This window comes from Lepisosteus platostomus, chromosome 25 (assembly GCF_059453375.1).
Source record: "Lepisosteus platostomus isolate fLepPlt1 chromosome 25, fLepPlt1.hap1, whole genome shotgun sequence".
Classification (NCBI taxonomy): domain Eukaryota; kingdom Metazoa; phylum Chordata; class Actinopteri; order Semionotiformes; family Lepisosteidae; genus Lepisosteus; species Lepisosteus platostomus.
The window spans coordinates 4,798,544-4,820,076 of NC_142635.1; the positions used below are offsets into that span (position 1 = coordinate 4,798,544).

A 21,533-nucleotide genomic window follows, 5' to 3' on the forward strand; every position below is an offset into this window, starting at 1 on the left:
TGTTTTTAAATCTCACGATTCAGTCGCCTTATATTTTCTCATATTTGTGACTGAGATAGTTCGATCATCATAAGAGCTGATTGTTTTGAAGCAAATCCAAAAATAATTTAATTTTCATGGGAGAAAAAAGGACTTTTGTTATTGGGGAGTGCGCTTATACACTAACCTATTTTAAAAGATCTTCACTATCAACTCAACTCAATCAACTTTTTTTTAAGTCAATAAAATAAAAAGTACCAATTCATGTATTAATAGTTTTTATTTAAGGTCTAAAATTAACTATCGTTCCACTGATATGTATTTCTGCTCCGCTAAACGCAGATGGTCTTAACAGCATTAATCTAATTCATATGAAATGCAATCTAGGTACCACTGCAAAGATTTTCCTTTTCACTTTAAAAAATAAAGGCTGATATGCAAACCAACAGTACATCCTTTAAGTGGGACACAATCCTCAATCAAGTCACCTGATATATTTTGTCATACATGTAAGAATTCATCTGCATTTAATTTTTTTTTTTTAATTGTGTGCATGATAAAGGATGTGTAGGGGATAAATACACCGGAACTCTTGAAGTTATCATTTAAAGCTGCTTAGCCCGTTTATTTGTTGATTCACTCATATAAAATCAAAAACCTTTCCGTTTTAACGCCTCTTTTTCGGAGCCGGTTTTCTGGGCGCCTTCTTCGCCGCCCTGCCTTTCACAGCTGGGCTCTTGCCCTTATCAGCGCCTCGCCTGTCTGCGACCTTCGTGGGTTTCTGCCCGGTGGGCACCTTGCCCGCGGCTCCGGCCGGCTTGTTGGTTCTGCCATGACGCCCCGCCGGCTTAGTCTTTGCGGTGGCCTGTCTGTCTCCCTCCGCCCCCCGCTTCGCGGCTTTCCGTGCCCGCTCCGTCGCCGCCGCCGCTGCCGGCTTCGCCCTCCTCTCCCTGGCCGGGTTGAGCGCGAAGGAGCCCGTCGCGCCTCTGCCCCCGGTCTGCACCAGCGTCTCCCGCCGCACCAGGCCCCTGACCGCCGCGGCGACCCGCGTGTCGTTCCTCTCCACGTCGTAGCCGCCGGACGCCAGGACCTTCCTCAGCTCCGCCATGCACAGGCCGCCCCGCTGCTTCGACGCGGCCACCACCCGGAGGATGAGCGCGGAGACGCTGCCGCCGCCGCCGCTCCCTCTCTTCCCGGCCTGGGCGCCAGCCGCCGCCGCCGGCCTCTTGTTCTTCAACCCGCCGACCGCGGTTTCTGGCAAAAAGGAAGTGAGAACGACATTAGGCGAGAGGGCGGTGTCTAGACATCGTTTTCACTCTTTCCAAAACTGCACAGGCGCTGTGACGGAACACCACGGCATCATAATGAATTAAAATGACAGCGAGAGGCGCGGGTGTTTTGTTTATTTCAGCCGTGCTCAGGGGCGGCCGGCTGGGATGGGGGGGGTCACACTGACTGGGAGCGGCGCCGGCGGCCTCCGGGCCTTCGTCCCGCAGCGCCTTCTTGAGCAGCCGGCCGAGGCGCTTGGCTCCGGCCTTGCCGAGTCCCCGGCCGCCCGGCTCCCTCCCGGACATAGTGTTTCTGGAAAAGCGTCAGCCGAACGGACAGAGCCCAGAGCTCCGTTGGCAGACATGGAAATGTCCCGTCGCTCCCAGTGAGGCAGCGGTGCCGCCGGCAACGTCTCTCTCCGTCCGTTAGGGGATTTGTTTCCGAACTGCGGTTGCCTGGCGACGGAGGGTCCCGCGTGCTGGTGCCCAGGTGAGATGTATTTTTCTTTACGCCGGGACACCTGCAGTTGATAACTGCACCCCGAACCACAGCGCCTACCTGAGGTTTTTGGGAGCCTTAATAATATAACTTTCATAATGCATGAGAGACAAATCCAGACTAAATAAAGACCTATTTCTGACTGTTTATAGAAGCATTTTACCTCTATGTACATGTACACTCTAGGTCTTTATTTTTTTCATTGGGTTTTTCTTTAAAATGATTATTATTAATTATTATTGTTAGTTTCCCGATATGTTCAGTGTCTTGGATTCACTCCACCCTGCTGACCGGAATTTATTTCTTTAGGTTAATTCTTAGTTTCAGGTACAAGAGTTCTGTGGTTTAAAGGCGAACATTTGTAAATATGTTTGTCTTAATATTTTTTTTTTGTTTCAGAACCCTAAATTGTAACTCTAACAGATCTTTTCCCACTTTTAATTGAGGTGTGCACAGATAGTACAATCCAGGATCATCCAAATAAAGAAAGTTCGTACGTGCCGGCGGTCTCAGTTCTTAAAATAACTTAATGACTGAATTTATACTTTTTTCTTCAGTTCAATCTTCTGATTGTTGAACAAAGCAGCAGCAAGTTATAACCCTCCAAGTTAGTGAGAGTATCTACGTACGTCTTTTAATCTAATGCATGAAATATTTTTTCGCATTTATGTATTTGCAAAACGTGCTGCCTTCAAAGCCTTTGCCTATTAATACCCGCCTCGTCTCTTGCCAAAACTGTTAGTTTGAGCTCTTACAAACCACTTCAGCTTATTAATGGCCGGCCTTTGGAGCGCGAGAGGTTAAAAAAAGGCTCTTAATACGTCACGGAGACCCGCTCTATACCGGCGTGTGTCTTGGTAAGCGCTCTGCGTGATGTCATAAAGGATGCGACGGAAATAGCTCTCTCTGCTAAGCGACGGAAACACGTGCCAGTCTTTGCGCACATTTCTCGTTTTCATTCGTGCTACTACGGCTGCATGTGCCCGGACTTTTAATACTTTAGAGCTGGATGATTCGCCTTTTACAAACCAGTGAGTTTTCATTTTACTTAAAGATATAAAAAATCGAGGGACACAGGAGGGTGGGGGGAGAGAAATCTTGACTGTGCGGTTAAAGTCCTGTTACGATTGTAAACGGATTCTTGTAAAACTTCAATACGAAATCGAACTATTGAGATGTTTATTTACTACCGCTGTATCCTCGTTAAAACATTAAGTGAAACGATAGTAGTAAAGAAGAAGTGTTAAGACATAGAAAAGGTAAGGGAATAAAAAAAACCTGCCCCGATCAAATTTAACTTAGTGGCCTGTAGATTGATTAGTGATCGGAGGAGGATTTCTTTAAAAACGCTATGGAAATGTGTTCGCTTTTTGTCAGCAACTAAAATTAAAACGAAGTACTGTTACTAGAAGCTGAAGTACTAGTACCCCGTGAAATTGTGATAGAGGTAAACCAGATTCCTATCGTGCTGCGGTTTCATCACAGTAGCCTGCAACCTATCAAATGTGAAATGTTGTTGGCATTTTAATAATTGATTTAGACATCTGATATCGCTTTGCTTTTTCTTGTAGATTGCAGGTTTGTAGACGTTCTAGTTATTTCTCTCTGAACTACATCTGTTAAACAGTGTTTTCTTTTTCTTAACCAGACGGATTTTATTTGTAAGAAATATCAAGCCATGCGAATCTGTAGGATTTCCAGTATTCGAAGTTTTGCTTTGCAGGATCTGTCATGTTACGTTCGAGATCATATGTCTAAATTCATTTTATTTTCGTTTGTATAGGCTGTGATTGGTTAATTTAGAGGTCAGTCATGGGGCGGAAGTTAGATCCCACCAATAAGCAGAAGCGAGGGCCAGGACGAAAGGCCAGAAAGCAGAAGGGTGCAGAGACAGAGATTCCCAACTTCTTGCTGGAGGGTAAGCAGCCATCCTGATCATTATGACTGTGATGTACTGGGTGGACTAACATGAGCTCCACCTGCTTAGACTCCCACTGACAGAGCAGGCTGGACTGGACTGGGAGCTGGATGAGTTCTTTACTGGGATTATAATCGGACTCACACTGACACTGACAGAGCTGTCTGAGACTCTCCAGGCTGGACTGGACTGACTGGACTGTGAACTGGCTCAATTGTTAACATATTACTCTACCAGTATTAGTATTATTATGTCAGAGTCACTTCAGTGTGAGATGTGAGACACAGTTGTTTTAAATAAAATAATCACTAATATAATTTGAAAATGTGTTCCCTTTTTTAGGTGATAGTGCGTCTAAAAGACTTGGAAGCAGAGCAAGGAAACGGTAGGAAATATCATCACCACTACTGTTCTTGGTATTTTAAATTGCTGTTCCCCTGCTTCTTGCAAGTTGTGATTGTTGCTATTGTTACTTCTCCATAGTGCTGTGAAGCGTTCTGTTCCCACCTCCCAGCCTAAGAAGCCTGAAAAATCAGAAATAGAACCAAAACAGACAAAGAAAGGTAATCAAATCTTAATGCTTAAAACAATGTCTGCTGAATAAACAAAATGTATTAGTTGTGTTTCTAGGGTCTATATTAGGGTCTGTATGAATCTCTGTGTGTGAGGAGTGTCTCTAGGGTCTATAGTAGGCTCTGTATGAATCTCCGTGTGTGAGAAGTGTCTCTGGGGTCTATAGTAGGCTCTGTATTATTCTCTGTGTGTGAGGTGTGTCTCTAGGGTCTATAGTAGGCTCTATTATTCTCTCTGTGTGAGGTGTGTCTCTAGGGTCTATAGTAGGCTCTGTATTATTCTCTGTGTGTGAGGTGTGTCTCTAGGGTCTATAGTAGGCTCTGTATTATTCTCTCTGTGTGAGGTGTGTCTCTAGGGTCTATAGTAGGCTCTGTACTAATCTCTGTGTGTGAGGTGTGTCTCTAGGGTCTATATTAGGGTCTGTACGAATCTCTGTGTGTGAGGAGTGTCTCTAGGGTCTATAGTAGGCTCTGTATTATTCTCTGTGTGTGAGGTGTGTCTCTAGGGTCTATAGTAGGCTCTGTACTAATCTCTGTGTGTGAGGTGTGTCTCTAGGGTCTATATTAGGGTCTGTACGAATCTCTGTGTGTGAGGAGTGTCTCTAGGGTCTATAGTAGGCTCTGTATTAATCTCTGTGTGTGAGGAGTGTCTCTAGGGTCTGTAGTAGGCTCTGTATTAATCAATCTGACTTTCTCAGGCTTCAGCGATGAGAACAGCGAGTGGTTGAAGCCAGCGAAGCGGAAGCGTCCCCTGGCTCAGTCCGACAGCGAGTGCGATTCGGAGGCTGAGGAAGAGGAGGGGCAGGAAGGGAGCGAGGGAGAAGCCCGGGAGGAGGACGTGGGCGCGGGAGGGGAGGAGGAAGCTGAGACCGATGACGATGAGATGGTAGACGACTACGGAGTGGCGGAGGACAGCGATGAGGGAGAGGAAGAAGGCAGCGACGGGGAGGAGGTATAAGATTGGTTTTAAGATTGGTTAGAAGTTAACAGTGGAGGTGAAGAGTTTACTTCTTTGGTTTGCAGGCACTGATGTCTTATTTTATAATAAGACATTGTCTGTCTCTCTTCCTGCTGTGCCCCCCCAGTTGCTGCCGATCGAGAGAGCGGCAAAGAAGCAGAAGAAGTTGGAGAGGGAGCTGGAGGAGGACAGCGAGGAAGAGGAGGATGAGGAGGAGGAGACGGGGAGCGAGGGTGACGCCCCACTTGCAGCTGCCGACGAGATGGAGAAGTTCCAGCTGCCCACTTCAGAGGAGAGAGCGAGAGAGGGTGGGCCTGCTTCCTTTGGGGGGGGGAGAAAGCCGGATTTCAGATCATTTTTCTCCATTCCCCTAGCAACAGTCTCCGTTTGGCTGTCGGGAATTGCCCAGCTGATTTTGGATTTGAAATAGCTGTATGATTATTTTTTTTTAATTCGCTCATCCTTAACTGCTGGTTAACCCTCACCCCCTGTCCCTTTTCTCCTTGCTCTCCCACTCAGGCCTGCTGCCCCTGGACCTGCAGTCCATCCACCAGCGGATTAAGGACAACGTCGACGTCCTGGGACACTTCAGCGCCAAGCGGGAGGAGGGGAGGGAGAGGGGGGAGTACGTGGCCCTCCTCAAGCAGGACCTGGCCATGTACTACAGCTACAACACCTACCTCATCGAGCAGATCATGGACCTCTTCCCCCCTGCGGAGGTCAGTGCCCATGGGGAATTGAAGGGTCTGGCTGTGGGATCTGCTGAGCTGAGGGGGCCCGTTTTTTTCAGCTTGGGTTCAACCAGCCGCTGGCCTTCCGCCTACCAGACCCCCATTCTGCCTGTGGAATTGGGGGCTGGCGAATGAGTAAGCAGACGAGAAGTACGAGCCTCATCGCCTGAGGCAGACCCTTGCGCTGCCTGCCGAGGTGTCACGGCGCTGTCCGCCGTTCGCGAAACGGGCTCCATTTCGGCTCTAGGGAACATCTCAAAGTCACATGTAAATGGATGAAAGATCAGAGCCAAGATGGCTGACAAGGCGCATGCTCTGTTCAAGTTCACGTTTATTTGTCATTCCAGCCGTATACAAGTATACAGTGGAACGAAATATCGTTCCTCCCGGTCCACGGTGCAAATACAGACAGGACACTGACATAGATATTGTAGACAGGATCCACATAGTGCGAATTACAAGGTAAATGCATAATACAATATACACGACACACTGGGGGGATTTAAGCCCTGTTTCTGGAATTAGAGTGGGTGCAAGTAGATTCCAGGGTGTTGAGGAGCCTGCGGGAAGCAGCTGTTCCAGATTCTGGTGGAGCTAGCCCGCACACTGGGATCTCTTTTCCCAGATGGTAGGAAGGCAAAGAGTTTATGGGAGGGGTGGGAGGGGTCGTCTACTATACTGGAGGCCCTGTGTCAGCACCGTTGGTGATAGATATCTCGTCTGCGCCATTCCCACGTTGTGTGTCTCCCCTGCTCCAGCTGATCGATTTCTTGGAAGCCAATGAGATTCAGCGGCCGGTCACCATTCGGACCAACACCCTGAAGACGCGGAGGCGGGACCTGGCCCAGGTAAGACCTCCCAAGCCTCCCGCAGCCCCCCAGCGGACTGTAATCATCAGCCTGCGAGGATCGCGGCCTCCTCTTGGAGATCGCATGGAGAGCTGCTGCTCGCCAGCTCCGTTTTCAAGCCCTCCCCTCCCTTTGGATCTGTGAACGTCCGCTCGGTGTGACCTCCTTTCCTCCCCTCCCTCTTTCAGGCTCTGATCAACCGTGGGGTGAATCTCGATCCCCTGGGCAAGTGGTCTAAGGTGGGGCTGGTTATCTTCGACTCCTCTGTCCCCATCGGTGAGTCTGCGCTGCGTGAGCCATGGTCGTCGCTGGCTCGCTGTTTTCCCCTGTGCTGTTCGTTGCTCCCTGCGTGTGACACCCTGCTCTTCCCCACATGAGACACCATCTTAAATTTCCTCCGCGGGGCTCTGTAGTGGTTGCTCGTCCTGGTTTAGTTTTTCTGATCGTTTCCCACCAGGTCAGGAATTGCGGTTAACTGCTTTTTTAACCAGATCAGTCAGTCGGGGAAAAAGGTTCTCCTTTCTGGCGCTGACAGGAGGCTTCCCCATCAGTGTGTGACAAAAGCGAAGGGAGAGTCGGTGCTGTCTCGCCATCCAGGCAGTCAGTGTGTGCGCACAGTGCACGGACCTCTACCTCTCTTTCCTTCCAGGCGCCACCCCGGAGTACCTGGCCGGTCACTACATCCTCCAGGGCGCCTCCAGCCTCCTGCCTGTAATGGCTCTCGCCCCCCAGGAGGGGGAGAAAGTGCTGGACATGAGCGCTGCCCCGGGTGGCAAGACGACTTACATGGGTAAGTAAAACTGACCGCACAGTGCAACTGTCTGTCTGTGGCAGGCCAGGTCATGGCAAGACTTAGGTCCTTCCTGCGCATTAATTACTTGATTTTCATTTACTGAAGTGAAGGTCCCTGCCTTGGGTCTAAGTTAATATTTATGTCTTGGAAGTCTCTTTTAGATACAGTGTTAATCTTTGTGAGTGAGGTATATTTCTAGGGTCTATATTAGAGTCTGTATTAATCTCTGTGGGTGAGGAGTTTCTCTAGGGTCTATATTAGGGTCTGTATTAATCTCTGTGGGTAAGGAGTTTCTCTAGGGTCTATATTAGGGTCTGTATTAATTTCTGTGGGTGAGATGTGTCTCTAGGGTCTATATTAGGGTCTGTATTAATCTCTGTGGGTGAGGAGTGTCTCTAGGGTCTATATTAGGGTCTGTATTAATTTCTGTGGGTGAGATGTGTCTCTAGGGTCTATATTAGGGTCTGTATTAATCTCTGTGGGTGAGGAGTGTCTCTAGGGTCTATATTAGGGTCTATATTAATGTGTGTGTGAGGAGTGTCTTGAAGATTTTATGAAGATCTGCATTAATGTGTATTAGATGTGTCCCCAGGATTTATAATATGTGTCTTAATCTGTAAGGTGTCCCTAGGCTCTTTGTAAGCATCTGTATTAATCTCTCAGCTCTGTTTTAGGGTCTGTATTAATGTGTGTTGGGAGACTCTCTAAGGTTAAGGTCTGTATTAATATGTCTGAGATATGTCTTCTGGGTGTATGATAGGGATCCATACTAATCTGGTGCTTAAACTCTGAGTTAGGACAGTATTGATGTTTCTGTGTGAGGAGTATCTGGAGGGTCATTACTGGAGCTCACACTATGGTAGGAGCGTGTACCGAGGTCTTTATGATCTGTCCATGTTCATGACTGTGCACTGATTCCCTCAGCTCAGCTGATGAAGAACACGGGGGTGATAGTGGCCAACGACGTCAGCGCAGAGAGACTGAAGAGTGTGGTGGGTAACCTGCACAGGCTAGGCGTTAGCAACACTGTGGTCTGCAACTACGACGGCAGGAGTTTCCCCAAGGTCAGTGTGTGTTTGTGTTTGTGTTTGTGTTTGTGTTTGTGTTTGTGCGTCTGTCGGTGCCAGCACGCGGGTTGGCCAGCGTGTGTCGGAACGCCGGATCGCGGTCCCATGGGACCCATGAGTGGGTGCGTGTTTGAGCCGGGGCGTATCCACGTCAGCGCGCGGGCGGGGCAATCGTCGTAGAGGAGTCGGTGTGTTTGCATCGCTGTGCGCCTTGTTTTTCGCGTTTGTGCCTGCGTGGCGGGTGATGCGCCGGCTCTTCTCTGGCGGCTTGCGTGGGGGGTGGCTGGCGCACGGTGGTCCGGGTCTCTGATCGGTTGTCTGTGATTGGTTTGCTTGGCAGGTGATGGGCGGCTTTGACAGAGTCCTCCTGGACGCCCCGTGCACTGGTACCGGAGTTATCGCCAAAGACCCGTCCGTCAAGACCAGCAAAGTAATGACCACGCTGAAACCTCTTCTCTAGCGACTTCGGTTAAAGTTGCAGCATCTCTGTCGATTTCTTTGCCCTCTTCGGGCACTCCCACTGTGGCCCTCGCTTTCAAGCCGTGGAATCTGATACTTCTGAGTGGGAATATACTGTCCTTGCAGCAGCAGTGCACAGCAGTTCACCAGCAGGCGCTGAAGATTTTGCGCCCTGCCCACCCTCCCCCTGGTGGACAGCAGGGATCTTAACCCCCCTCTGGTGCATTTTGTCAGTGTCCACAGCAACCTGCACACCTGTAATCCCCCCCCACACACACACACACACACATTTTAAAGCAACATGCCCCCTGCCCCCTCTCCCCCTCTCAGTGCAGTTCACATGCCCTGATGCCCTGATGCCCTGTGGTGCCAGTCCAGGTTTTCCGTTTTACCTTTTTCACAAACCCCCCCCTCCTTCTCCCTCAGGATCAGGCTGATGTCCTGCGTCACGCTCACCTGCAGAAGGAGCTCCTGCTGTCGGCCATCGACTCGGTGGACGCCGATTCGGAAAGCGGGGGCTACCTGGTCTACTGCACCTGCTCCATCATGGTGCGTCGCTCGCTCGCTCTCTCCTCCACCTGTAAAAAACCCTCTTCCCTCTCCGTCGCCCCTGCCTGTGCCTCTCTCTCTCCTACCCCCCTCCCTGCCTCTGTGCGTGCGGGCGCTGCGTGGCACTGCGCTCGGCGACCTGAGCACTCCGCCGCCGCCGGGGCCCCCGGTGGGGAAACAGCGCCCCCCTCGCACTGGGCAGGCCGATTGGGGGAACTGCAGCCGGGGGAGCGGCACTGTGACACTGTGGCCTGCTTGCAGGTGGAAGAGAACGAGTGGGTGGTGGACTACGCCCTGAAGAAGAGGAACGTCAAGCTGGTGCCGGCGGGGCTGGACTTCGGGAAGGAGGGGTTCAGCCGGTGAGGAGAAAACGTCCTGCGGCACAACACCAAGCACAAACGCAGAGGCAGCACAAACACTGCAGCGCTGTGAGCTTTGTAGGGTGGGGGCAGTAAAAAAATAAAGTCAGGTTAATAGTGATAGAATGTAGGGCACTCAGACATATGCTGTGATAAAAAGGTTGAGTTTTGAGTTTCAATTCAGAGCGAATCAAAGAATTTATCTCCCATAGAGTCTGAGGAAGGGCATTCCATAGCACTGGAGCAGCACCAGGAAAGGCACAGTCCCCAAAAGTCCGAGATTTAGTCCTGGGTGCAGTGAGCAGACCCAGCCTCAGCTGACTGGAGCCTATGAGAGGGAGTGTAAACATGGAGGAGCTCAGAGATGTACGATGGAGCCAGATTGTTCAGGGCCTTGAAAGTCAGCAACCGGATCTTGTATTGAATGTGTGACTTCATACGCAACCAGAGTAGAGACTTAAGGTCTGGTGTGAGTTAGTAGTCTAGCTGCAGAGTTTTGGAAACGTGTTGTCATGTTGCAGATTGCTGCACTGAGCCACACTGCTATGGTTCAAGTATATAGCAGGAGTTTGGCCAGGCCCTGTCTGGGGGTCTGTGTTTCAGCCTCTGGAGACGTTTCACTTGTTCACTTGAAAAGCAAATCCCGGCGCCCTGTAGCTGTCGGGATCGCCGGCTCTTCCTGCTTTGAGTGGAACCAATTCACTTGCTTATCTGCTGGAAACACGCATTCCACGTCTTTGCAAGTTGGTGCTTTAAGGGTGACTGATAAAGTCTATTGGATTGAGGCTCTGAAGAGTTGATGTTTGGCCTCTCCTGGTGTATAGCGTTTGACATCAGTATTACTGAACTTGAGTGATGAAGGAAAAAACAGTGTTGAACATGCTCAAGTAATCCATTGCTCTCTCTCTGGTTTTATATTACCTCCTGTTTTTTTTTCCCTAATTTCCTTATGTGTAGCAGACAGTTTCTGTTTAAAGGATTGTCTTTGACTAAGGTTGGATGATCGGAATCGATTATCATCAAACAAGTGCATTATTACATGGGTCTCCTGCCTGACAACACACTGTCAAAGTGAGATTTTTATTCCAGCTTTGCAATAGATCATGTATTGCATACAGCTAGACTGATCCACTGATGCTGGAAACAAGCTCAGCTGTATTTCATAATGACCATGAACTGACCTGGCATTACTGCCAGGCATGTAAAATAAGTGTCACTCTGCCCGACCCAGTTTCCAGACAGATTTCAGGAGAGCACGCAGCGATGCGCTCAGACCGTTCGTGGCCCTGGATCGCTAACGGAGCTGATCTTGCAGTTTTGATAATGTCGCTTTAGCTTTGGAGCAGCACACTGGTGCATCTCTTAGCATTGCTGCCTCATAACGCCGGGGCCCCAGGGTTCAATTCCAGACCCGGGGTGCTATCTGTGGGGGAGTTTGCATGTTCTCCCTGTGCTTGTGTGGGTTTCCTCTGGTTTCCTCCCACTGTAAATAAAGACATGCTGGTGGGTTGATTGGCTTCTGGGAGAATTGGCCCTGGTGTGAGTCTGTGTGTCTGCTTGTGCCAAGGGATGGATTGGCATCCCGTCCAGGGTGGACCCTGCTTTGTTTGCCCCTTGTTTGCCAGCACAGGCTCCGGCTCCCCCTTGATGCCGAATTCAGCTCTGATTGGTGCCTGTGAAATGTGCCCCAGAGCACCTAATGTATTAGAGACATGACATCACCTTCCTAGAAACCTACAGGGTGCAGAGACCTCTCCCACCGGCTCAACGCCTAGCAGAGCTCCCTCCTGTCCAGGGTGTGGCTCGGAGCTGGGGATCCACCTGGGTCGAATCCCAGCAGGGGAAGAGCAGACCAGGATGCTGGGTGCTTTGGAAATCGCCACGTCCAGAGCGTTAGTTAAGGGGAAAAGGTTGCTGGGACGTGCCGGATTTTGAGCCCTGCTGCTAATGGGCTTTGTGTTCAAGCATTTACTAGCCCTGAATAGCCTCCTCTTCTTTCGTTTTCTCTCCAGGTTTAAGGAACGTCGTTTCCACCCCTCGCTCCGTCTCACCCGCCGGTTCTACCCCCACACTCACAACATGGACGGCTTCTTCGTGGCCAAGTTCAAGAAGTTCTCCAATAGCATTCCCACTGCCACCACAGGTACAGAGAGAAACCCCTGGAACCTGCAGGCGGCCATGCTGGCTCTAATATGCTGTCCACTTGCATACAGGACAGTCAGTTGGGGTGGAGCCAAAATGGAGCCAGTCTCACTAACACTGAAGCCTATATTCAACATGAGACAGTGCATTAGTACCTTAGTTATCATATAAGGATGAGTTTGTCGGGCCCCTGAGCAAGGCCCTTCACCCCCGCTGCTCCAGGGGCGCCGTATAAATGGCGGACCCTGCACTCTGACCCCAAGCTTCTCTCTCCCTGTCTGTGTGTCTCATGGAGAGCAAGCTGGGGTATGAGATAAAGACAAATTCCTAATGCAAGAAATTGTATATGGCTAATAAAATTCTCTATTTACACTTGTACACACTGTGACAGCGCCCTCTGGCCTGTGGGAGGAGGAACTGCAGCTCTCGTGCGGAACTGTGTAACTGTTCTCTTTCTCTCTCTCTCCGTCAGAGGATGTGGGTGACGCCCAGCCGAAGGAGAACGGGGCCGAAACCTCGACGGGCTCTGCTAAGCAGGGGTCAAACACCAACGGAAAGAACGTCCCCCGGAAGAAAGGGGAGGGGGAGAAAGGACAGGCAAAGAAGGCTGGAGGGAAGACGAAGGTGGAAAAGAAACCAGAGGGGAAGCAGCAAGTGAAGAAATCGGACGGGGAGAAGAAGGGGGGGTCGAAGGCAGAGAGCCGGTTCGAGAAGAAGAAGAAGAGCCAGAACCTGGGGAAGAAAAATGACACGAAGGGGAAGAACAAGTTTAAAAAGTTTAAGAAAGCGAAGCAACCAAACTAGACTGAGTGAAAAGTCCTCAACAGTGCAGCAGAGTATATACTACGCTTCCCATCTTCCCTTGCTGTGGGACAAGCAGGGTCTGGATCTCAAAGGCATTCTGGGACATGCAGTTGTTCTACAGCTACGTGATGATATTGAAGGCCATGCTTCCCATGGTCCCTTTCAGGAAAGCAGCCTGACGACACACGGGAAAATGCTGCCTCTGTGAAAGCTGTGACTTTTAAAGTTAATTTTATGGGAGTGGACTTTGTTAAAGTTTCATCTTAAGTGATTCATACATCCACCCCCCTTCCTGGCTCTTGCCAAGTTTGCGTAGTCTTCTTGTGCCAGTGGGGAATTCTGGGAACTAATCCAGCTCACAGTGATGTCAGTTCAGTCCTATTTTCTTTATCTCTAAGATAATTGTCAGCATGTTATTTTTTTTTTCAATTAAACACCCAGTTTTCCTTTTACAATGGAATAAGCAGAGGTTAATTAATTGCCGAGAGAGGAAAAAAAATGCTTTTGAAGTTTGCAATTAGCTTCCCTTTGGTTCCTTGGCATATCACATGCTGACACAGCTCCCCATTCTTCGTTTTTAGAGCAATTTAAGGCGTCTGTGTTCCCTCTGTCTTTACAGAATTATTTTTGTATGGTTTTTGACAAGTAATTCAGAAAATGTAAAAACAATGTGCTGTTAACGTATCAGAAAAATACACACTGTACTTTTTTAAATACATCAAGTTAAAGCCCTGACAAGGGGAGTCCGATTGTCATCTCAGTTTATAACTAATCAGTAAAGTTAGTCCTGGCCTGTTTTAACAAATAACACAACACCTTTCCAGTTTTATGTTTCTTTAATAGATTAATGCTGCAATAGGGGTTTAACACTCACGTTATAGTAATTCATAACCGGAATAATGACACACAGCACCAATTATTTTATTTTTTTTGTTCCTTGCTGGACAATCCAACGCAAGACAGGTTGTGGTCTGTGCTCTCCCTGGTCACTCTGTTTGTGTCGCAGTTTGGCAAATGAAGTGGAACTGCAGAGATCTGTGTCCCTGGAGTAGGGGATCTCCCAGGCACATCCTTTGAGCAGGGCTGTGTGTTCCTGGCCCTGGAAAGCAGGTTTTCTTTCCAGCTTGGATCTAAAACCTAAATCGGCAGGCCACTGGTTCAATGGCAAAAAATGAACAGGTTGTCCCAGCTCCTCGGGTCCTGCAGCTTTTCTAGCCCTCCAGGACCAACCCCTGTACCCTGTAGTACGGTTCGGACTGGCTAACCGGTCCAGTTCAGCCCTCCTTCATAGGATGCAGAACCGCTGCTGGTGGTCCTAGAGGCCTTGGAAATTCTGTGCAATATGACACCCCCTCAGGGCTCCCTGCATCACTATTACTAACATTACTAATTGTTACAACTCCAATCACAATGGGCCAGCTGCTCCTCTCGAGACAATCACTGCTGAAGCTAATTAACAGGAATCAGGTAACACTTCTGTTTTTCTGGAGCACTTGGACTGGGCCTATTAAAACAGCGGAGTGATGAGTATGCCCCCGCAGGGAGCAGCAGGCGTGCACTAGGGGACAAGTGCGGTCAGTTTCATCTGCCTGTCTCACTCCTGATGGTGTCCATCAGGAATCTTTCCCCACGGTGCTGTTTAGATATGTAACATTTCACAACACATCTGCCCACTGTACAGGCACCAAGTAACAGACAGGAACTATCATTTATTTAATAATTTAATTTGTCCTGTAACTATATGAACAGCGCGTATCTAAACCGTTACCAGCAGAGTAGGGTACCTGGGCCCAGATGGTAAGCCCTGGTACTATCTATCGCCATCTGCAGCAGTGTTGCTCACAGCTAAGTGTTACGGACGACGTGACTCAGCTTGCAGACACTTTTTCACCTTCACGGGTGACACTGAATTGCTGTAATGCACAGCTCCCAGACTCTAGGCCGTGGGATCAGTAATTCAGCAAAATGTCCATCTCTTCCAGCTGTAAACTGCTCCAGTGTAGGCATGGCCAATTGTTATCCAGAGGGATGGTGAGTCTACAGGTTTTCAGTCCACCTGGGCTCCCAACAATCTAATTCAGCTCACCAATATAATAACTGAACCAATTTAACAGCCCTCCTGAACTGGAGATTCCTGGAGAAACCATCTTATCCCTTCCCAACTGGTCTTCTGCTGCTGATAATACAGAGAGACCCTAACATGAAATCCTACAGACCCCCTAGGATCATATTCCAGAATCCTTTTCATAACTAATGACATCACCAATAAGACAAAGGTTGCAAATACTTCTCTCTACCGATTGCTAATAAACCTGATTCCAAGTTGGACCAGAGTACAGAAACCGTTCTCAGAAACGGGGCCAATAGACTTGATTTCTTGCACCGAACCGAGTTTTTGTGTCTTATACAGGGGCTGGTGTGCCTGCAGGGTATCTAATCTCTTCAGAGCACCTGGACTTGACAAGCTGGGAGAACCTTTTCAAGTGGTCCAATCAACCAATAACGATCAGATTTAGGGTTATTCAGAGTAAAGCAGGAACAAAATACAAACGTAGTGGCTGTCCAGCACCAGGACTGGAGATCCCCGCTCACCAGAGTGACACAGGGGGAGAGAGAAGAGGGTTACGGGACAGGAAGCTACAGTCCGTACAGTCATCTCTTAAAAGACAGTCTAGCCCCAGCTCTCCAGCACTGAGATTTCAGCTGTTTGGGAAAAGGCATTTAAAAATGACCAGACTTGGAATATGATAGTGTAAGGGAAGAAAACAGTAATTCTACAATACAGTAAAATAACAAAAACTAGTGTAGCTACATGTTACAGTAATGCCAGTCCAAACTGGTTGCAGAAGTACAGTAATTCCAGTCCAGCGATCTTAAATCCTACAGTTCCACAGCAGAATTAAACTCCCAGACATTCCTGTGGCTTTCTTTCTCTCTGTATTCGGAAGAAGCCACGCTCTTCTGCGAGAAGCACCAAGGAGAACAACGTCCTTAGCTGTATGGAACTACAGCAGCAGCAAAACTACGGTTTTACAATTGAGAAGAAAACCTCTTTTGCCTCCATTCCTGTCTGGCCATTTACAACTGTGAGTGCAATGCTGTTTCTCTTTTTAGGCTTTAAATTTCCAACATGTAAATCCTTAAACATCTCCAAAGCGACTTACATTGGTAAACTAACTGACCTGAAAGGGCAATGGGCGATCAAACGCAGAAACACTCAAATCGATACTATGCCCATGTGCTTTTGTATCGCCCCTCGCGTTTCTAAAATACTGTTCTAAGGAGCGATTTCTGAAGGATTGAGAAATCCAGGGAGAAACGCTGGGGCTGGGACCTTTCCCACTGTCACCGGAAGGGGAGCTGGGGGGCGAACGGACTGGGTTCCGCAGAGGAAACGATGACTTCTGGGACTCGCTGCGCATGCTGTGTCATCGGCTTGGCTCTTCTGCTATTATTGCTATTTCCTGCTTTCTAAAAAGCTGAGAAATGTCACTTTTCCACTTTGTCACTACGTAAACCGCCGCACTGGGCAGTCCGCTGTCCTTGATTGTTCGCTGAGGCATACTGGGATGGACTCTTCCGGATCAACACAAACTCCAGCAACCAGGTTCAGAGAGGGGGAGGCCAGTCCCTGTCCTCCACCGTCTCTGAAAACAGAGGAGCCGAGACTGACTGGACACTGAACCCCCCTCTCCCCTCCTCTTTTCTGTCGGGTGGAATCCTAGTTTTATTATAGCTGCCCTTTCCTTTTAAATATTTTCTCTTTTTGTAAGCTGGGTCGGGGGGGGGGCAGGGGGGGAAGTGGACTGAAAGGCAGACCGTAAAGAAGACCGGATTCCCACACAGCAGAAAAAGAAGAGAATCAGGAAGGAAATCACAGAACCGAATGCCGGGCAATAAGAGAAATGAAGTTGACCTAACAAGAACACCTCCCCCCCTCCAGCCCTCTGCTATCCTCTCTCCCTGTTCACTTCTTCTTTCGCTCCTGGGAGCAGCGGGGGCAGTACCTGCGGGGGAGAGGCAACACAGCAAAGAGGATGTCAGGTAATACAACGAAGTACAAGGTCAGTATTTTAAACGCTGGCAATATCTCATTTCAAAACTTCTCAAGCACGTCCTCAGTGACACTCTCACGCCTCCCCTCCCGCTCCCCAGTCTCTACAGCCCCGCCCCTCCCATCTCTACAGCTCCTCCCCTGCTTCTACAGCCCCTCCCACTCATGCCCCTCCCACCTCTACAGCCCCTCCCACTCCTGCCCCTCCCATCTCTACAGCTCCTCCCCTGCTTCTACAGCCCCTCCCACTCCTCTCCCTCCCATCTCTACAGCTCCTCCCCTGCTTCTACAGCCCCTCCCACTCCTGCCCCTCCAGTCCCCCCCCCCCGCTCTCCAGCCTGTCCCCTCCTCTCCCTGCCCCTCCCTCACCATTTTCCTCGGGGTTTAGTAGTCAGTCCCACACAGGCGAAGTGGAACCACTCAATGGAGCACTGCAACATGAACACACATTGCACCACACCGCGCTGTTAATTCACATCCTGCACAACCCAGCACAGTAATTCACCACGACAAAGAGACATCACCGCCCTGCGCTGTTAATACTGACAAGACGCACAATGCCCTGCCTACAGTGACACTACACCTAATACTACCAACATGCTTCGCAAGCCAAATAGTGAAACAACACACATCACGCACAACCATGGAGACGCACAGAGGACATACAGACGCACGATTGGACACTCACGTCGGTGTTGTCACAGCCGATCATTTCTCCGTATGAAACCTGGTGACAGAGGCAGTACGTGGGCTCGTTGGGGTCCACAGGCATGTCCAGTACATCAGAGGGGTGAACGTTCCCAAAATTCACGGAGGGGGTGCTGTATTCTCCCCTGAAAGTCGGAGAGAGAGAGAGAGGGGTTTAATCAGAAAAGGGTGTAAACACTGCACAGAGAGACAGCACAGCAAACAGACAGAACTTCATTCCACGGAGAACGTAGCAAAGACGAAGATGGGGAGACAGGCAGAGATGCAGACAAAAGATTGAGATGGAGGGTAACAAGGAGAGTGAGAAGTGAGGACAGACAAAAAAAAAAATGTGGGTGAGACACTGACGTGTGGATCAGTTTGACTTTCTTCTGGCCATTCTTGGGGCTGCTGTCGTCGTCCGAGTTCTTGACCTTCGACCTCGTCCGGGCCACTTTCTTTTCCTTCGGCCCCCGAGACTCCGCTGGGAGAGAGGGACAGAAAGTCGTCAGCCGCGGAGCCCAGGGCGAGGGTGACCCGTGCACCCCCACCACCACCAGAGAAGGCAAACCAGGATCGCCGGGGGCGCCTGGCTGGACCCCAGGCAATACCAGCACGTCCCGGCCACTCACTCTTCTTGCCCTTGCTGGACGCGGAGTCGTAGTCGGTGCTCTCGATCTGCTTCTCCTTCAGGTCCGCCTCGAAGCGCGCCAGGTCGGTGTCCAGTCGCCGGATGTGCTTGTCCACCTGCGAGGGGGCAGGTGGTGGTCAGACCGTGTCACATCAGGCCTCCCTGACAGTGCAGTATGTTAATGGGCACAAAGTAATGCAGGACACTCCAGGACATCCAGTCTGGGTCACGTCGCTTTTGTGACCAGGGTTCGAGTCAGCAAGGGGCGCCCCCCCTCCTCCTCCAATGGGCTCAAGCTCTCCTGTGGGGCTGGCGGAGTGTCCCAGGAGGAGTGGCGTGAGAGCAGCGCGTCCACATGAGTCCTTCTCACAGAAGGGCTCCATCGCTCACGAGGCGAGAGCTGAAAACCGGCGTTTCCAAATCGGGAGTTTGATTTTTTTTTTTAAAAAGAGCAATTCCCAACCCTGAAAAGAAAACGTAAAAGTAACGGCGTGCTGCGAGTCTTCTTCCTCTGCTTTGGCCTTCTGGGAATTGCAACGGGGTGGTAGAGCAAGCAACCAAAACTACAGAACAGCAAAATTACCTGGTTGTATTTTTTCAGCTCTGACTAGAGGAGTGGTACAGCTCTCCATGACAAAACTGAGAGCCCCACAGTGCCCACAGCACCATCACACTGACTGGAGGAGTGGTGCAGCTCTCCATGACAACACTGAGAGCCCCACAGTGCCCACAGCACAGTCACACTGACTGGAGGAGTGGTGCAGCTCTCCATGACAAACCTGAGAGCCCCACAGTGCCCACAGCACCATCCCAGTAACTGTGAATGGTACAGATCTCATTAACTCACAGAGTGCCCAAAACAGAGTTTTCCCCAGCATAAAATGTCCAGGAAGCCAAACTTCACAGCTGTGTCAGGCTCATGGGTTCCAGCAATTTTTAAATGATACAGAACCAGGACCAGGGCTCAGAACTACTCCAGTTTCCTAATCAAAACACGTGGGGCAGCGCCGGCGGCTGGGGGTGAACTCACCATCTCGTACGTCTGCATGGCCAGCTGAACTTTGTCGTCCCCGAACTCCTTGCACTTGCTGTAGGACTGCTGGATCTGGCGCAGCAGGGAGAGCTTCTGCTCTGAGGACAAGGTGCGCGCGTTGGCTGTGTATTCTCGTGCCAGGCCATCGATCTGCCCCTTCAGGTCTGAGGAGGGAGGGGACAGAGCAAGGGAAGAGGCAGGGAGAGGAAAAAGAAGTGAGGAGAAAGACACGAGAGGCCGAGATTACAGAATGGTTTATATCACCCATGTAGGTCAACATACATGGGGATACGGTGGTCCTTATAGTCTGCTGCTCCCCTCCACCACTAGCATTACATCACATAGGAATATGCTGCACTTTAAGTATAAACTATTTATGTTTGTTCTTATAGTCACAGACTATGTTTACTGCAGCTGCCTAAATACAGTACTAGACTACCATTAGGATGTGGTTTTCCAAAGGGTGTCAAACCCAATCCTTGATATTTTGGAAGGGCTGTAAATGCATATTTGCTTTAGTAAGGATTTCTGAGAGTGCATCCCTTCTCTGGAACCCAGTGTGGTAGTGTCTGTTCTCCCCGTGTGTCCAATCCTCTCTCCTGCTCTGCTATACGCTCTCCCCACCACCCCCACCTCTCGCTGGTACCTTCAGTCCGCTGGTCCAGGTCTCTCATCAGCTGGAAGTTCCTCTGCAACTCAAAGGGCAGATTCTCAATACCTGCAGGAAAAAATTAATAATTACAGCTGCAGTGCCGGTATCCAGCTCCTAGTGTACAGTAATGGGAGTACCGTGTTGCATTCAGACTCCGAGTGCACAGCAGGGTAATCCACTCCAGGTTTTACAGTACTCATGTTCTGATCAGAAACAAATTACACTGTATATCTGAAATGTTGCGGACACCACGAGCTCAAGGCAGAGACTTCGGTTTGCGCAGAACAAGCTCTCTATGATATTCTGTCCATCTTTTAACTGCTTCTTCCAGTTGAAGGTTGTGGGGGAGCTGGTGCCTATCCTGGCAAGCAATGGGCACAAGGCAGGGTGCACCCTAGACTGGACGCCAGTCCATCACAGGGCACACACACCAGGGCCAGTTTTCCCAGGAGCCAATGAACTGAGGGAGGAAACCAGAGCCCCTGGATGTAACCCATGCAAAAACATGGAGAACATACAAACTCCACACAGACAGCATCCCAGGAATATTCCTGGTAGCAGTGCAAACCCCTGCGTCTATACTCGCCTACTTTTATTTTAACAATTTCAAAAACAATGACTGAAAATGAATCTGATAAACATTTTAATCTCTTCTGCACGCCTGCCATGGCGTGAGTTACGCACTACAGTCCTTGTATGTCTATCACCTAATCGCTTTCACATTTCCTGTATGTCTGAATGTTCCACAAAAGTCCTGCATTTTCCTCTTCCGCTGACAACTTTAAAGAAGACCGATTACTTCTAATGTGTGAACTCCACGTTAAACAGCGGAGATTGGTGGTCTGTTTAAAGAAGCCAGCTAAATCATCAACGTTCAGACTGTTACTGCTCTCCTTTTCAGTACTTTCTTTATCAATAAGCCCCATATGGATTTTAAAACGCATTGCTGAATTTCAAACTATAAATCGGCGACTCATTTGTCCACATATTGACATAAACTACATCAGTAATTGTAAACACATCTACCGTTATACACTAATGCACATTGTAAATAAATCGTTCCATGGGCAAAAACCATTCACTCCTCATGATGTCCTTTCTAATAAAACAAGAACAGCCATTTATTCCAAAACAGCATACCATTTGAAATTGCATTTGATCACAATATCCCCGTTTGGATTTTCAAATGCTATACAACCCACACATCCAAACTGCGCTTCAACTGGAAAACCACAATACGAGGTACAAAAAACCAAACTACAAGGACTTTTAACCATGGAAGATTTTTCTTCTGCATTAAGTATCCGAGGGATACTTCCAAATAATCGATTTTCTCAGAAAGGGATAATGATAGTTATCACTTACTGTCCAAATAATGCTCCAAATACATCCCAGCCGCCATCTTGACAAGCTGCAAACAAAATAAAGGCGCTTCCGGTCCGGCCGGATATAGAGCCGAGAGAGAGGGTTGCGGGTGAGGTGGTTGAAATCTTTTTTTCTTCCCCCTCCTCCTCTCGACGTTAATTTTTA

General features: G+C 49.3%; 3 protein-coding genes across 5 annotated transcripts; 1 reads left to right on the forward strand and 2 right to left on the reverse strand.

Moving 5' to 3' along the window:
- Positions 1 to 577: 577 nt before the first annotated feature.
- On the reverse strand, positions 578 to 1,570 carry LOC148640856 (uncharacterized). The gene is made up of 2 exons (XM_088619048.1): positions 1,436 to 1,570; positions 578 to 1,233 (listed from the first exon to the last, which is right to left on the reverse strand). Exons 1-2 carry the CDS (start codon positions 1,551 to 1,553, stop codon positions 647 to 649), a joined length of 705 nt encoding a protein of 234 aa, XP_088475174.1. The 5' UTR covers positions 1,554 to 1,570; the 3' UTR covers positions 578 to 646.
- A 38-nt stretch (positions 1,571 to 1,608) lies between these two features.
- Positions 1,609 to 13,689, forward strand: nop2 (NOP2 nucleolar protein homolog (yeast)). Of its 2 annotated transcripts, none has more exons than XM_088618998.1 (16): positions 1,609 to 1,737; positions 3,530 to 3,664; positions 4,007 to 4,049; positions 4,148 to 4,227; positions 4,935 to 5,188; positions 5,322 to 5,502; positions 5,714 to 5,913; positions 6,684 to 6,773; positions 6,962 to 7,049; positions 7,423 to 7,563; positions 8,491 to 8,630; positions 8,974 to 9,063; positions 9,519 to 9,641; positions 9,903 to 10,000; positions 12,013 to 12,143; positions 12,615 to 13,689. In XM_088618998.1, the coding sequence occupies exons 2-16, from the start codon at positions 3,559 to 3,561 to the stop codon at positions 12,944 to 12,946; spliced, it is 2,097 nt and encodes a 698-aa protein (XP_088475124.1). In that variant the 5' UTR covers positions 1,609 to 1,737; positions 3,530 to 3,558; the 3' UTR covers positions 12,947 to 13,689. The 2 variants fall into 2 exon arrangements, with proteins under 2 accessions (XP_088475124.1, XP_088475123.1); XM_088618997.1 differs by lacking the exon at positions 1,609 to 1,737 and adding an exon at positions 2,620 to 2,777.
- A 74-nt stretch (positions 13,690 to 13,763) lies between these two features.
- Positions 13,764 to 21,495, reverse strand: ing4 (inhibitor of growth family, member 4). Of its 2 annotated transcripts, XM_088619046.1 has the most exons (8): positions 21,369 to 21,495; positions 19,998 to 20,069; positions 19,349 to 19,515; positions 18,320 to 18,434; positions 18,057 to 18,171; positions 17,689 to 17,833; positions 17,370 to 17,431; positions 13,764 to 16,953 (listed from the first exon to the last, which is right to left on the reverse strand). In XM_088619046.1, exons 1-8 carry the CDS (start codon positions 21,403 to 21,405, stop codon positions 16,914 to 16,916), a joined length of 753 nt encoding a protein of 250 aa, XP_088475172.1. In that variant the 5' UTR covers positions 21,406 to 21,495; the 3' UTR covers positions 13,764 to 16,913. The 2 variants fall into 2 exon arrangements, with proteins under 2 accessions (XP_088475172.1, XP_088475173.1); XM_088619047.1 differs by lacking the exon at positions 17,370 to 17,431.
- Between the last annotated feature and the right edge of the window lie 38 nt (positions 21,496 to 21,533).

Coding starts and splice junctions, on each gene's coding strand:
- LOC148640856 (XM_088619048.1), bottom strand. CDS start 1,553: ATGTCCGGGAGGGAGCCGGGCGGCCGGGGACTCGGCAAGGCCGGAGCC. Junction 1,234..1,435: donor GGCCGCCGGCGCCGCTCCCA/GTCAGTGTGACC, acceptor CCTTTTTGCCAG/AAACCGCGGTCGGCGGGTTG.
- nop2 (XM_088618998.1), top strand. CDS start 3,559: ATGGGGCGGAAGTTAGATCCCACCAATAAGCAGAAGCGAGGGCCAGGA. Junction 7,050..7,422: donor CGACTCCTCTGTCCCCATCG/GTGAGTCTGCGC, acceptor CTTTCCTTCCAG/GCGCCACCCCGGAGTACCTG. Junction 8,631..8,973: donor ACGGCAGGAGTTTCCCCAAG/GTCAGTGTGTGT, acceptor TTTGCTTGGCAG/GTGATGGGCGGCTTTGACAG.
- ing4 (XM_088619046.1), bottom strand. CDS start 21,405: ATGGCGGCTGGGATGTATTTGGAGCATTATTTGGACA. Junction 19,516..19,997: donor CCTGGACCAGCGGACTGAAG/GTACCAGCGAGA, acceptor CTCCCTCCTCAG/ACCTGAAGGGGCAGATCGAT. Junction 18,435..19,348: donor CCATGCAGACGTACGAGATG/GTGAGTTCACCC, acceptor GCCCCCTCGCAG/GTGGACAAGCACATCCGGCG.